The sequence below is a fragment of the Electrona antarctica genome (genome assembly GCF_951216825.1).
Source record: "Electrona antarctica genome assembly, contig: scaffold_92, whole genome shotgun sequence".
Lineage (NCBI taxonomy): Eukaryota > Metazoa > Chordata > Actinopteri > Myctophiformes > Myctophidae > Electrona > Electrona antarctica.
This window is the reverse complement of record NW_027638697.1, coordinates 40,074-56,007: the sequence shown is the minus strand read 5'-3', so window position 1 is coordinate 56,007 and position 15,934 is coordinate 40,074. Positions and strand designations below refer to the sequence as shown.

At 44.1% G+C, this 15,934-nt stretch overlaps 1 protein-coding gene across 3 annotated transcripts in view; it reads right to left on the bottom strand.

Moving 5' to 3' along the window:
• LOC306917824 (N-acetylgalactosamine kinase-like) overlaps positions 1 to 15,038 on the bottom strand; it is a 33,320-nt gene extending 18,282 nt beyond the window's left edge. Inside the window, exons 1-6 of one of the 3 annotated variants that reach the window (XM_079530726.1) lie at positions 14,596 to 15,038; positions 12,180 to 12,268; positions 10,207 to 10,330; positions 5,461 to 5,554; positions 3,736 to 3,882; positions 884 to 982 (exon numbers count right to left, since the gene is read on the bottom strand). In XM_079530726.1, the coding sequence (XP_079386852.1) occupies positions 884 to 982; positions 3,736 to 3,882; positions 5,461 to 5,554; positions 10,207 to 10,330; positions 12,180 to 12,268; positions 14,596 to 14,645 (603 nt within the window). In that variant the 5' untranslated portion in view covers positions 14,646 to 15,038. Of the gene's footprint in view, positions 1 to 883; positions 983 to 1,842; positions 2,422 to 3,735; positions 3,883 to 5,460; positions 5,555 to 10,206; positions 10,331 to 11,789; positions 11,806 to 12,179; positions 12,269 to 14,595 lie in introns of those variants that run through there. The other 2 variants (XM_079530728.1, XM_079530727.1) reach the window with 2 other exon arrangements.
• Positions 15,039 to 15,934: the final 896 nt, after the last annotated feature.

Genomic DNA, 15,934 nt, shown 5'->3' with positions numbered 1-15,934 from the left:
ATTTTTGTAAAAATATCTTGTTTAAAAAAGAATCTGCCTAATGATGATGTCACTGGAAGACTGTTTCTAAACTGCCCACAGCCCTCCTATGAGACACAGACTGAGTAGAAAAGAATCGTGCCATTTTCTCATGATTATTAGTGAGGACCTATTATATGAAGATAGGTTGAAAAGTGGTGAAGTGGTCCTTTAACCCATTTTGACCTGAGAAGAATGTCTTCTACATCCTGACAGTTTTCTGAAAAAGCTATGTTTCTATGTCAGTGGTTCTTCGATTTTAAAAAAATAGCAGACGAGTGGCGCGCTATTTTTCAATAGCTAAAGCATAACATAATACTAACACCAAAAGGGGTTCCCGCCCAAAATGGGTTAATCTGGCCTGGGAGGAGAACACAAGGGGTTAACCCGACCGAGACCAATTCTACAAAATGTCCTCTAAATCTAAATCATGACAGTTTTCTGAAAAACCCTCATGTTTCTATATCAGTGGTTCTCAAACAACCACTCCTATATAGACAGCTATGTGTGTGTGTGTCTGTGTCCCTGACTCTCTGTGTCCCTGTGTCTCTGTGTCTCTGTGTACCTGACTCCCTGTGTCTCTGTGTCAAGTGTCACTGTTGCACAGCCTAACACACAGACACACACAGGCCAGGGAGGAGGGCTTGTACAGCACAGCACAGCACAGCACAGCACAGTGACAGCACAGTACAGTACAGTACAGTACAGTACAGTACAGTACACCACAGTACAGCACAGCACAGTACAGTACAGTACAGTACAGTACAGTACAGTACAGTACAGTACAGTACAGTACAGTACAGCACAGTACAGCACAGCACAGCACCACTCAAATTCAGACGGGTCTGATGTTTTTGGTACTTACGGTTCCTTTCTCTGCCAGGAAGGAGATGGATTGGTCCATACCGCCTCCCTCCGTACCGATGTAGCGCTCACATTTAGCACAGATCTCGGCTAACTCCACCTGTGTGGGAAACAAAACCAAACAAAACTAACTCCACCTGTGTGGGAAACAGAACCAAACCAAACTAACTCCACCTGTGTGGGAAACAGAACCAAACCAAACTAACTCCACCTGTGTGGGAAACAGAACCAAACCAAACTAACTCCACCTGTGTGGGAAACAGAACCAAACCAAACTAACTCTACCTGTGTGGGAAACAGAACCAAACCAAACTAACTCTATGTGGGAAACAGAACCAAACCAAACTAACTCTACCTGTGTGAGAAACAGAACCAAACCAAACTAACTCCACCTGTGTGGGAAACAGAACCAAACCAAACTAACTCCACCTGTGTGGGAAACAGAACCAAACCAAACTAACTCCACCTGTGTGGGAAACGGAACCAAACCAAACTAACTCTACCTGTGTGAGAAACAGAACCAAACCAAACTAACTCCACCTGTGTGGGAAACGGAACCAAACCAAACTAACTCTACCTGTGTGGGAAACAGAACCAAACCAAACTAACTCTATGTGGGAAACAGAACCAAACAAAAAACACACAATTATGGAACCAGTGTTGATTTCGTCGACTAATACTAGGACAAAAAAGTGTTGGTCGTCTACCTTTTTCCACTGACTAAAACTAAATTAAAAAAACTAAGCTATGATGACTAAAACTAAGACTAAATACATTGACAATTTCGTCAACCAATAAAAACTAGACAAAAATGTTAGGAAGGGACTAGTGGACAAGAGATCCACTATGACAAGTAATTTTACCCTTGGTTTGCATGCTGAAAATAGCGAATCTACAAGCGTGTCACTTCCTGGTTTTTAGCAAGGACTATTTAAAGAGGACGAGAAGCGAAGACCGTACGGTGGACTCCATGTTGCTCCTGGAAGGACAGAAGACCGTACGGTGGACTCCATGTTGCTCCTGGAAGGACAGAAGACCGTACGGTGGACTCCATGTTGCTCCTGGAAGGACAGAAGACCGTACGGTGGACTCCATGTTGCTCCTGGAAGGACAGAAGACCGTACGGTGGACTCCATGTTGCTCCCTGGAAGGACAGAAGACCGTACGGTGGACTCCATGTTGCTCCCTGGAAGGACAGAAGACCATACGGTGGACTCCATGTTGCTCCTGGAAGGACAGAAGACCGTACGGTGGACTCCATGTTGCTCCCTGGAAGGACAGAAGACCGTACGGTGGACTCCATGTTGCTCCTGGAAGGACAGAAGACTGTACGGTGGACTCCCTGTTGTTCCCTGGAAGGACAGAAGACCGTATGGTGGACTCCATGTTGCTCCCTGGAAGGACAGAAGACCGTACGGTGGACTCCATGTTGCTCCTGGAAGGACAGAAGACCGTACGGTGGACTCCATGTTGCTCCCTGGAAGGACAGAAGACCGTACGGTGGACTCCCTGTTGCTCCCTGGAAGGACAGAAGACCGTACGGTGGACTCCATGTTGCTCCCTGGAAGGACAGAAGACCGTACGGTGGACTCCATGTTGCTCCTGGAAGGACAGAAGACCGTATGGTGGACTCCATGTTGCTCCTGGAAGGACAGAAGACCGTACGGTGGACTCCATGTTGCTCCTGGAAGGACAGAAGACCGTACGGTGGACTCCATGTTGCTCCTGGAAGGACAGAAGACCGTACGGTGGACTCCATGTTGCTCCTGGAAGGACAGAAGACCGTACGGTGGACTCCATGTTGCTCCTGGAAGGACAGAAGACCGTACGGTGGACTCCATGTTGCTCCTGGAAGGACAGAAGACCGTACGGTGGACTCCATGTTGCTCCTGGAAGGACAGAAGACCGTACGGTGGACTCCATGTTGCTCCTGGAAGGACAGAAGACCGTACGGTGGACTCCATGTTGCTCCTGGAAGGACAGAAGACCGTACGGTGGACTCCATGTTGCTCCTGGAAGGACAGAAGACCGTACGGTGGACTCCATGTTGCTCCTGGAAGGACAGAAGACCGTACGGTGGACTCCATGTTGCTCCTGGAAGGACAGAAGACCGTACGGTGGACTCCATGTTGCTCCTGGAAGGACAGAAGACCGTACGGTGGACTCCATGTTGCTCCTGGAAGGACAGAAGACCGTACGGTGGACTCCATGTTGCTCCCTGGAAGGACAGAAGACCGTACGGTGGACTCCATGTTGCTCCTGGAAGGACAGAAGACCGTACGGTGGACTCCATGTTGCTCCTGGAAGGACAGAAGACCGTACGGTGGACTCCATGTTGCTCCTGGAAGGACAGAAGACCGTACGGTGGACTCCATGTTGCTCCTGGAAGGACAGAAGACCGTACGGTGGACTCCATGTTGCTCCTGGAAGGACAGAAGACCGTACAGTGGACTCCATGTTGCTCCTGGAAGGACAGAAGACCGTACGGTGGACTCCATGTTGCTCCCTGGAAGGACAGAAGACCGTACGGTGGACTCCATGTTGCTCCTGGAAGGACAGAAACATGCGCAGTTGAGACCAAGGAAGCTCTGAGAAGGAAGAGAAGTGGTCACGTGACTGGGCTGCGCCATGACACTTTCATGGACACTTTCATGGGAGCCAAACTCACACCGGAAGTGCAATGAATCAGTGGCGCGAAGCTCCAGAGAGCGGCGCCGCGAAGCTCCACCCACGCGGCAAAATTACGCGTGGGTGGAGCTTCATTTCCATCTGTCGCAAGTGTTTTGTCTTGTCGCCCCCTTGTGGCGTATATATCTGGGTGTACTGCTTGAGAGCAGCGTGTGATTGGCTCACCTTAGAGAGCATCTTGTGATTGGCCTCCATCGTAGCCAATCCTGCGCAGCAGACCAGAGCGCTGGAGCTGGACAGCCCAGAGCTGGCGGGGATCGATCCGTCCACCATGCACCGCATACCGGCCAGCTCCCTGATGCCACAGTGCTCCTAGTGGCATGGAGGAGGGACAACATGTTGTTATTACACCTCATCCCACTGAGGTCACAGTGCCCCCAGTGGCGAGGAGGAGGACAACATGTTATTATTACACCTCATCCCACTGAGGCCACAGTGCCCCCAGTGGCGAGGAGGAGGACAACATGTTATTATTACACCTCATCCCACTGAGGTCACAGTGCCCCCAGTGGTGAGGAGGAGGACAACATGTTATTATTACACCTCATCCCACTGAGGTCACAGTGCCCCCAGTGGTGAGGAGGAGGACAACATGTTATTATTACACCTCATCCCACTGAGGTCACAGTGCCCCCAGTGGCGAGGAGGAGGACAACATGTTATTATTACACCTCATCCCACTGAGGCCACAGTGCCCCCAGTGGCGAGGAGGAGGACAACATGTTATTATTACACCTCATCCCACTGAGGTCACAGTGCCCCCAGTGGTGAGGAGGAGGACAACATGTTATTATTACACCTCATCCCACTGAGGTCACAGTGCCCCCAGTGGTGAGGAGGAGGACAACATGTTATTATTACACCTCATCCCACTGAGGTCACAGTGCCCCCAGTGGCGAGGAGGAGGACAACATGTTATTATTACACCTCATCCCACTGAGGTCACAGTGCCCCCAGTGGCGAGGAGGAGGACAACATGTTATTATTACACCTCATCCCACTGAGGCCACAGTGCCCCCAGTGGTGAGGAGGAGGACAACATGTTATTATTACACCTCATCCCACTGAGGCCACAGTGCCCCCAGTGGAAAGCTGGAAGTACCCTCACTAAAAACGCCGGGACAACGCTCCACACGTCCCAAACTCTTCTCCCTTCTGGCCCCAAAACTGTGGAATGCACTCCCCGTTGCAATCAGAACTGCAGCATCACTCCCAATCTTCCGCCGTAGTCTGAAGACCCACCTTTTCAGACTCCATCATGGCCCATAGCACTTATCCTACCCCCTTAGATAGCACTTTTTAGACTTAGATAGCATTTGAAACAGACTTATAGCATGTCATGTAGACAGCACAATAATTGCATTGTATGTAGTCATAGCACATCATAGTACATATGTATAGCATAGTATAGTATATATGTATAGTTAATATGTATAGTGTCATTATATAGATATGTTCTAGTTACGTTCTTAGCTTACGCATGTTTCTTGATAAATGCATTTTAAATATGTGATGTATTCCCATACTTTTGTTCTTGCCTAATGTAAATCGCTCTGGATTAAGAGCGTCTGCTAAATGCCTAAATTGTAAATTGTAAATTGTGGCGAGGAGGAGGACAACATGTTGTTATTACACCTCATAGCACTGAGGCCACAGTGCCCCCAGTGGTGAGGAGGAGGACATGTTATTATTACACCTCATAGCACTGAGGCCACAGTGCCCCCAGTGGTGAGGAGGAGGACAACATGTTATTATTACACCTCATCCCACTGAGGCCACAGTGCCCCCAGTGGTGAGGAGGAGGACAACATGTTATTATTACACCTCATCCCACTGAGGCCACAGTGCCCCCAGTGGTGAGGAGGATAAGGTTAAGACTACAGTATTTACCTGGATGCCTTTGACGCCACAGAGGAAGTAATAGAACCAGTGTGGGTTGTCTCTGTCAATGTGGATGTCAGCAGTACACGATACACTGTAGTCCCTGTAGACACACACACACACACACACACACACACACACACACACACACACACACACACACACACACACACACACACACACACACACACACACACACACACACACACACACACACACACACACACACACACACACACACACAATACATCATACTACACACATACTACACACTACATACTAACTACCAGTGTTGTACCCGAACGCGTTCAAAGAATGATAGTTCACGAACGCGTTCTCATTTGGGCTGAACGTGAACTGAACGTGAATACGTGATCCAACACAAATTAACTAATCTTTCTCAAGCCGCACAATTTCACAGACACATACAGTCCTACATGTCCCGACCCAAACACTGAGGAGGTAAAGTAAACTCGTTTATAATGTGCCACGAAAAATAGATTCCAATTGCTTGTTATTGTTGATGAGGTATGTGTCCAACTGTCCATACATGATCGCCTCGTTCGGCCAACACAAGAAAGACATCTCCCTCCACAGAAGCGCAGTGATGCCTGATTTATTCTTCGTCGTACACGTGTTCCATGCTGAAAATAGCTGATCTACAAGCTCACAACACGTTGCGTCCGCAACACGTTGTGAGCTTGTAGGCTGTGGCTGTGAGGCTGTGAGCTTGCAGGCTGTAAGAACGGAGACCCTTCACAATAAAAGCATGTAGCTTTCACAAGTTGGCCCATAATAAAGACAAGGAAAAGGATTAAGAACGAAAAATAACTAAAATAGTAACTTTTTTGGAACCATGAACTTTAGTTCAAAATGTTGAATTAGGAACTATGAACTGAACTAGTTCCTTTTTAAATTTCTGTACTGTGAACTGAACTAGTTCATAAAATAAATGAACTTTCCTGCTAACTACAGAGTAAGAGTACGGTCACTTTGAGTACACGAGTATCATAGTAAGAGTACGGTCACTTTGAGTACACGAGTATCATAGTAAGGGTACGGTCACTTTGAGTACACGAGTATCATAGTAAGGGTACGGTCACTTTGAGTACACGAGTATCATAGTAAGAGTACGGTCACTTTGAGTACACGAGTATCATAGTAAGGGTACGGTCACTTTGAGTACACGAGTATCATAGTAAGGGTACGGTCACTTTGAGTACACGAGTATCATAGTAAGAGTACGGTCACTTTGAGTACACGAGTATCATAGTAAGGGTACGGTCACTTTGAGTACACGAGTATCATAGTAAGAGTACGGTCACTTTGAGTACACGAGTATCATAGTAAGGGTACGGTCACTTTGAGTACACGAGTATCATAGTAAGGGTACGGTCACTTTGAGTACACGAGTATCATAGTAAGAGTACGGTCACTTTGAGTACACGAGTATCATAGTAAGGGTACGGTCACTTTGAGTACACGAGTATCATAGTAAGGGTACGGTCACTTTGAGTACACGAGTATCATAGTAAGGGTACGGTCACTTTGAGTACACGAGTATCATAGTAAGGGTACGGTCACTTTGAGTACACGAGTATCATAGTAAGGGTACGGTCACTTTGAGTACACGAGTATCATAGTAAGAGTACGGTCACTTTGAGTACACGAGTATCATAGTAAGAGTACGGTCACTTTGAGTACACGAGTATCATAGTAAGGGTACGGTCACTTTGAGTACACGAGTATCATAGTAAGGGTACGGTCACTTTGAGTACACGAGTATCATAGTAAGAGTACGGTCACTTTGAGTACACGAGTATCATAGTAAGGGTACGGTCACTTTGAGTACACGAGTATCATAGTAAGAGTACGGTCACTTTGAGTACACGAGTATCATAGTAAGGGTACGGTCACTTTGAGTACACGAGTATCATAGTAAGGGTACGGTCACTTTGAGTACACGAGTATCATAGTAAGAGTACGGTCACTTTGAATACACGAGTATCATAGTAAGGGTACGGTCACTTTGAGTACACGAGTATCATAGTAAGAGTACGGTCACTTTGAGTACACGAGTATCATAGTAAGAGTACGGTCACTTTGAGTACACAAGTATCATAGTAAGGCTGAGCTCACACCTTTCATGCAATTCTCTGCTCGTTGGATGCTCGTTGGATGCTCGTTGGGTAGTGTCATGGCCGTCCCTCCCTAGATGCATCCATTTCCCACAAGGCTTTGCGGAATGCGGAAAACAACAGACCCACGTTTATCTGCGTGTAGTTTTTGGTGACCAATACGGCGATATGTGGAGTTGTACACTGTCATAATAAAACGGATGGCTTTTTACATACAGAATGGGGCACTGGCTTGCTAAATGAATCAAACTTTCTTCGAAAGACGTCATCCTCTTCTGAACAAGCCAACACACAGAATCAGTACCTTTAAATCTGGTACTGATTGTTGAAATGACTGGAGACAGCCGTGCGTCATTTCATCATCATCATCATGTCCACACCCAAACGCAGAAACGCATTGAACACAGGATAAAATCACTGCAGTAGCAGGTTTCAATTGTAGGCTATATTATACTTGCTTTTATATTTACACTTATGAGGTGCCAATCATATTTTTTAATGAAGGAATAAGTACCGCATTTTAAAAGCCACCTAAATTGTGAGTGGAAGTGGAACATGTTTCTTTCATTGTCTGTCAGCATGTCACACTATGTGCAAAATCCCGACTCTCGACTTTTCTCAATTTAAAAATGATAGACACTTTACCATTGCTCTGGCGACTTGGCAAGTCCTGCACATAAATTAATAGCAGAGTCAGACCTATAGAAGTAACAAGTTGTGAGCTTGTAGAGTGGCTATATTTTCGAGCTGTATAATAAATGTCACGTTATAATGTGTAGGCTGGCTAATACAAGTTCACGCGCGCACATTGTCAGCATGTAGGCACAGTGACATGCATTCAATGGTGCGCCCTTAATTACCTAAACATGAGAGAGATGTGCCATATACGCACGATGCGATTCCATTCACACCTCTCTCTCTCTCTGCACCCTCTCTCTCCTCGCATGACCATGACCATGAAATGGAGAGCAAAATACAGCACGATATAGTTTCACATGCGGCTATGCACACACCACGCATAGACTTGTTGGTGTAGGCTACTGCGCAATGGCATTTGGCCTGGGTGCTTATTGGTAGGTTAATATCCACAGTTTATCCGTAGCGGTCCGCAATGAACCTATTGTTCAAGCTTCGCACTCCAATACAAATTAAACTATTTGAATAAAGGTTGTACACATCAGTGAAATTAACCTCTGGGAAAATCCCTAATTGAGAGAGTGTATGGCCTGCACCACAGATCATATAGGCTGCACGGCTAACAGGACTTGGGCACTACCCATCTCTCTATATCATTTGATAAAGGCATATTAAAAACATGACTTGTACACCCAATGAAAATATAAACTTCACAGAATATATACCACTTCGAATTATAACAATCGGTTGAAGATTATCTGAATATCACACAAGTAAAATCTCAACTTTTTTGCGCAACGGGCCATTGCGCTGAGGACTGGCAGTGTTTTACATATACTTGAGGACCTCTGCTTGGAACGCGCTGCATGTGGACGCAACACTTGGAGCTTGTAGATACACGGAATGACGATAAACATTTCACAGAATATATACCACTTTGAATTAAAACAATCGGTTGTGCTTAGCACTCGGCACCAATGCAAATGAAATAGTCCGCACTGGACTAGTAGGCTGATATATTTATTATTGGATGCAGCAGAGCAGAGCCTTTGCTCACTGCAGTTGATGCAACATAATACGTTTTAAAGTTGTTAACAGTGATATATAAACATGAACAATTGGATAGATATCTGTGTAGTTTCCATGCAGGCACAAGCTGCATTTCTCACCTAATTATAGTAAAAATGATATGCGCTAATAAGCGGTGACATCATCATTTCTCAAAAGCTCTGTCACTCTCCAGTCGGACTTTTCTGCGGGGCTCAGGAGACTACAACTAAACTCCGCCCATTGGGATACAAAACAGCCCTTCTCTCCTATTGGTTGGTGGTTAACCCCACCCTCTGTGTTGGGTGGACGTTGGGTGGATGTTGCGCCTACAAGCTGTTGTATGCATAGATATATGGTTGTATGGCTTTCGGCTGTGTGTTGACTGCCCCCCCTCCCCCTCACACAACACAATGTTGGGTCAAAGCACGTGACTCCCATTGGTAATACATTGGGCGGCCATGACACTACCCAACGAGCATCCAACGAGCAGAGAATTGCATGAAAGGTGTGAGCTCAGCCTAAGGGTACGGTCACTTTGAGTACACGAGTATCATAGTAAGGGTACGGTCACTTTGAGTACACGAGTATCATAGTAAGAGTACGGTCACTTTGAGTACACGAGTATCATAGTAAGGGTACGGTCACTTTGAGTACACGAGTATCATAGTAAGGGTACGGTCACTTTGAGTACACGAGTATCATAGTAAGAGTACGGTCACTTTGAGTACACAAGTATCATAGTAAGAGTACGGTCACTTTGAGTACACGAGTATCATAGTAAGAGTACGGTCACTTTGAGTACACGAGTATCATAGTAAGGGTACGGTCACTTTGAGTACACGAGTATCATAGTAAGAGTACGGTCACTTTGAGTACACGAGTATCATAGTAAGGGTACGGTCACTTTGAGTACACGAGTATCCAGTCTTACCTGTAAAGCGGGTCAGTGTTGGCTAGCTCGATGCTTCCTGATTGGTTGACTGAGACGGCAGCGATGATGCTCTGCTCGATGGCCATGGGAAGGACCGCGTATCCACAGTAATCAATATGTTCACCTATTGGTCAATACATCAATATGTTCACCTATTGGTCAATACATCAATATGTTCACCTATTGGTCAATACATCAATATGTTCACCTATTGGTCAATACATCAATATGTTCACCTATTGATCAATGTGTTCACCTATTGGTCAATACATAACACAGTAATCAATGTGTTCACCTATTGGTCAATACATAACACAGTAATCAATATGTTCACCTATTGGTCAATACATCAATATGTTCACGTATTGATCAATACGTATCCACAGTAATCAATATGTTCACCTATTGATTAACTCTTTTAGCACAGATATCGCCTTTTGTCGCCCTTTTTACAGGGTTAGGGGTAAATGTACTAACCCTTAGTACATTTTCAATTCCGTACTTTTACTTGTAACAAAGTAGTTCTAAATTGCAGTATTGGTACTTTGACTTAATTAAGTAAAACAATTGAGTCCACCACTGGGTATACATTAATAAGAAGCTCACAATGTGTCGCAACGCGACGCATTGTGAGCTTGTAGATCGGCTGTTTTCAATAGATTTTCAACCTGCAGTTTGTCCCTGTCCGAGACCAGCAGTGCTGAGTCAATCTGCGAACAGGAACAAGTTGCAGTCACAAGCTGAAGTCATGTCTTTTACATATATTAGGAACAGTAGAGGCCCTAGTATGCTTCCTTGTGGAACGCCACAGCTCACTGGGAGGGGGGGGGGGGACAGTGTTCCGTTCACTTCCACCATCTGTTCTCTCCCCTCCAGGTAGGATTGCATCCAGCTCACTGATGTGCTATCGAAACCAATTGCTTTTAGCTTGTTAACCAGTATGGAGTGGTTCACGGTGTCAAAAGCCTTTTGGAGGTCCAGCATGACCATGCCGCAGTATTTGCCAGCGTCCACCTCTTGTTTGATGTGGTCGCTCAAATAGAGAAGGCATGTGTCAGTGGAGTGGGATGTTCTGAAGCCAGATTGGAACTCGTACAATAATTTATTAGTGGCAAGATACTTTTCAACCTGTTCATAGACAATTTTTTCCATCACTTTCGAGATGGAACTAAGAATAGAAATAGGGCGGTAGTTGCCGGGGTCTAATTTACTCCCTTTCTTGTGCAAGGGGGTTACTTTGGCCAGTTTGAAATCTTGGGGGACCTGTCCCTGTTTGATGGAGAGGTTTACTATGTGGGTGATGATTGGAGCTATAGAGATGGCTGAGTCTCTGAGAAATTTGGAGGGAATGTTGTGATAACTAGTACGTAACATTAATAAATCCTTACCGATGAGGTTGACTCGTCCCGGGGCAGAAGGTGATAACTAGTACGTAACATTAATAAATCCTTACCGATGAGGTTGACTCGTCCCGGGGCAGAAGGTGATAACTAGTACATGACATTAATAAATCCTTACCGATGAGGTTGACTCGTCCCGGGGGAGAAGGTGATAACTAGTACATGACATTAATAAATCCTTACCGATGAGGTTGACTCTTCCCGGGGGAGAAGGTGATAACTAGTACGTAACATTAATAAATCCTTACCGATGAGGTTGACTCGTCCCGGGGCAGAAGGTGATAACTAGTACATGACATTAATAAATCCTTACCGATGAGGTTGACTCGTCCCGGGGGAGAAGGTGATAACTAGTACGTAACATTAATAAATCCTTACCGATGAGGTTGACTCGTCCCGGGGGAGAAGGTGATAACTAGTACATGACATTAATAAATCCTTACCGATGAGGTTGACTCGTCCCGGGGCAGAAGGTGATAACTAGTACATGACATTAATAAATCCTTACCGATGAGGTTGACTCGTCCCGGGGCAGAAGGTGATAACTAGTACGTAACATTAATAAATCCTTACCGATGAGGTTGACTCTTCCCGGGGCAGAAGCGTAGAACGCAGGACATTCTCCGTACTTGTTTTCAAACGCCGTCTTCAACTTCTGCAGCCTGGTGAATAAACATAAAATAAACACAATAATTAATAAACTATAGCCCTGAGACATGACTGTCATATAAATATTATCAATTCAAAAGGAGCCAGTGTTAATTTTGTTGACAACTAAGACTCACATTACAGCCTACTGATTAATATTATACTGTTATACTTATATATCTTATTGTCACTCACCTTCCATCTGATTCACATTATACTGATTGATTGATTGAAGTATTTATTAAAGGACCACTTCACCACTTTTCAACCTATCTTCATATAATAGGTCCTCACTAATAATCATGAAAAAAATGGCGCACATTTTTTTCTACTCGGTCTCGTGTCTCATAGGAGGGCTGTGGGCAGTTCAGAAACCGTCTTCCAGTGACATCATCGATGGGGAATACAAGCTAATAGGAACTGCAGGCTTTCTAGTCCTGAAAGGTTGCAATGCGAAAATGGAAGCCATTGTTCTCACAATAATGAAAATCTAAAGATTTTTGTAAAAGAATCTTGTTAAAAAAAAATCTGCCTAATGATTATGTCACTGGAGGACGGTTTCTAAACTGCCCACAGCCCTCCTATGAGACACAGACTGAGAAAATCGTGTCATTTTATCATGATTATTAGTGAGGACCTATTATATGAAGATAGGTTGAAATGTGGTGACGTGGTCCTTTAACAGTTTGCAGAATTACAGTATACAGTACAAGTCAATACAAAAACTGTCAACTGTGAGTGGACGACACCATAAAGCACTACACTTGTTTACAAGAGGGTCGGTCCACCATTTTCAATTCATCATAACATTTAGAGACGTACACATTCAAATCATATAATCGTTGATTTTGGGAGGTAACCTCATAACTCAATTTTCAAGGTTTTTGATTCTTTTTTTGCATAAATCAGTGCTATTGAACACCCTTTACGTCTGTGTGTTGTTTCATAAATCAGTGCTACTGAACACCCTTTACGTCTGTGTTGTTTCATAAATCAGTGCTATTGAACACCCTTTACGTCTGTGTGTTGTTTCATAAATCAGTGCTACTGAACACCCTTTACGTCTGTGTGTTGTTTCATAAATCAGTGCTACTGAACACCCTTTACGTCTGTGTGTTGTTTCATAAATCAGTGCTATTGAACACCCTTTACGTCTGTGTGTTGTTTCATAAATCAGTGCTACTGAACACCCTTTACGTCTGTGTGTTGTTTCATAAATCAGTGCTATTGAACACCCTTTACGTCTGTGTGTTGTTTCATAAATCAGTGCTACTGAACACCCTTTACGTCTGTGTGTTGTTTCATAAATCAGTGCTATTGAACACCCTTTACGTCTGTGTTTCATAAATCAGTGCTATTGAACACCCTTTACGTCTGTGTGTTGTTTCATAAATCAGTGCTATTGAACACCCTTTACATCTGTGTGTTGTTTCATAAATCAGTGCTATTGAACACCCTTTACGTCTGTGTGTTTCATAAATCAGTGCTATTGAACACCCTTTACGTCTGTGTGTTGTTTCATAAATCAGTGCTATTGAACACCCTTTACGTCTGTGTGTTGTTTCATAAATCAGTGCTATTGAACACCCTTTACGTCTGTGTGTTGTTTCATAAATCAGTGCTATTGAACACCCTTTACGTCTGTGTGTTGTTTCATAAATCAGTGCTATTGAACACCCTTTACGTCTGTGTGTTGTTTCGGAAATATTGAACCAATGGAAAGTAGTAAAAAGTGCTTTGGCCAAAACCTATTAACTCCATTGGACCCTCAAACTGTCTGCTAAAACAACTAACTCCACCACCTCTCCCCCTCTCATGGAAGTAATTGACAATATATAAAGTCACAACACCAACTTTGATGAGTCTGCATTGCTTTGTTTTAAAAAATATAAGGTTTTCTTAATTTCCTGAAAAATGTATATGTTTCATTTGCTGAAAAAAAATGAACATTTTGGAGTTATGAGGTTTCCTCCCGACAGCAGAGATATGTTGATGATGATGATACGCACGCACGCACGCACGCACGCACGCACGCACACACACACACACGCACACACGCACACACTTTCATTATACAGTGTTATATTTCTCATTGTCCTCACCTTCCATCTGATGCTATAGAAGTGTCTATTTGTACGTCTCTAAATGTTTTGATGAATTGAACATGGTGGACCCTGTTGTAAACAAGTGTAATGCTTAATTGGGCCGTCCACTCACAGTTAACAGCCTTTGTATTGAGTTTGTGCTTGAAATGTACTGTAATTCTGCAAACTGTTAATACAATTTTCAATCAATCAAATCAATTCTCATTATACAGTGTTATATTTCTCATTGTCCTCACCTTGCATCTGCAGCAATCACAGCCTTTAACTTCGGAGGGTTTGTTTCCATTGTCTCGTCTTAATTTTCTTATGGTATGGATGAAAAAGACAAATGAATGAATATATATAATCTGTAGCAGTTCTGTAGTTGAACTGTGTAGTTCTATAGCAGTTCTGTAGTAGAACTGTGTAGTTCTATAGCAGTTCTGTAGTAGAACTGTGTAGTTCTATAGCAGTTCTGTAGTAGAACTGTATAGTTCTATAGCAGTTCTGTAGTATAACTGTATAGTTCTGTACTAGTTCTGTAGTATAACTCTGTAGTTCTGCAGTAATAGTAGTAGTTCCTTGTTGCTGTTGGACTGATCAGCTGACTGTCACATTTAGAGGAGGATCCAGGAACTGGACGAGCATCAGGTGTTGTTGTTAGTCAGTCAGTCGGAGAGCTTGTAGATCTGTGGATATGCTGGTAGATAGATAGCCTACTGTACATCCGTGTGTAGATCTATACATCATCTGCAGCCCGAGTCCCTCCGCCAGTCAGACTTTGTTGACGCGTGACGTTTATTGTTTATAATAACGTGTCGTCGTCCTGTCGAAGGAAGCCCCGCCCCCCAGCCAACCGCACGTACTGGCCAATCATAAACACGGAGTATGTTGAAGAAGGAGAGGACACATACGTCACGTCCCGTGAGAAGAAGTGCGGGGAGAAGGTTGACGTCATAAAACAAATACGTTGTTTACATTATTAGCTTTTTTTTTTGTATTGAGAAGAAAACTATTACAGCAATTCAAGGTAAAAATGAATACAGCACAAACAACAAAAATAAACAAAAACAGGACAATTAACCATATTATATGGTATATGGTATATGGTATATATATATATATATATATATATATATATATATATATATATATATATATATATGCTAAATTCTGTAAATGGTGTAATTTAGCGTATATATATTAATATATAAAAACATTATCTCTTCTCTTTACCAGACCGGAGGTCAGGCGGCTGCCATGGCTACCAGGGATGAGCCAATCACAAGCGTCCCCCGCTCGGGGCATGGGATCCTTCGGGGCCACCGAGCTACGTGATTGGACCTGGACGTCCGTCCCCCACGGACCATGGGATCGACCTACGGCGCTGTTGCGGTGGGCGCGAGCTTTCAAAAGGAGGACAGAGCGCGCGCGCTGTGCGTGTGCGTGTGCGTGTGTGTGTGTGTGTGTGTGTGTGTGAAATGAAATGAAATGAAATCTATATTTACCCAGGGTATCTGGGCTAAGCTCAAGAACTTGTTTCCAGCCAGGCCCTGCTCATAGAACACATTTCATCGTAGTGGTTGATGCCTTGTT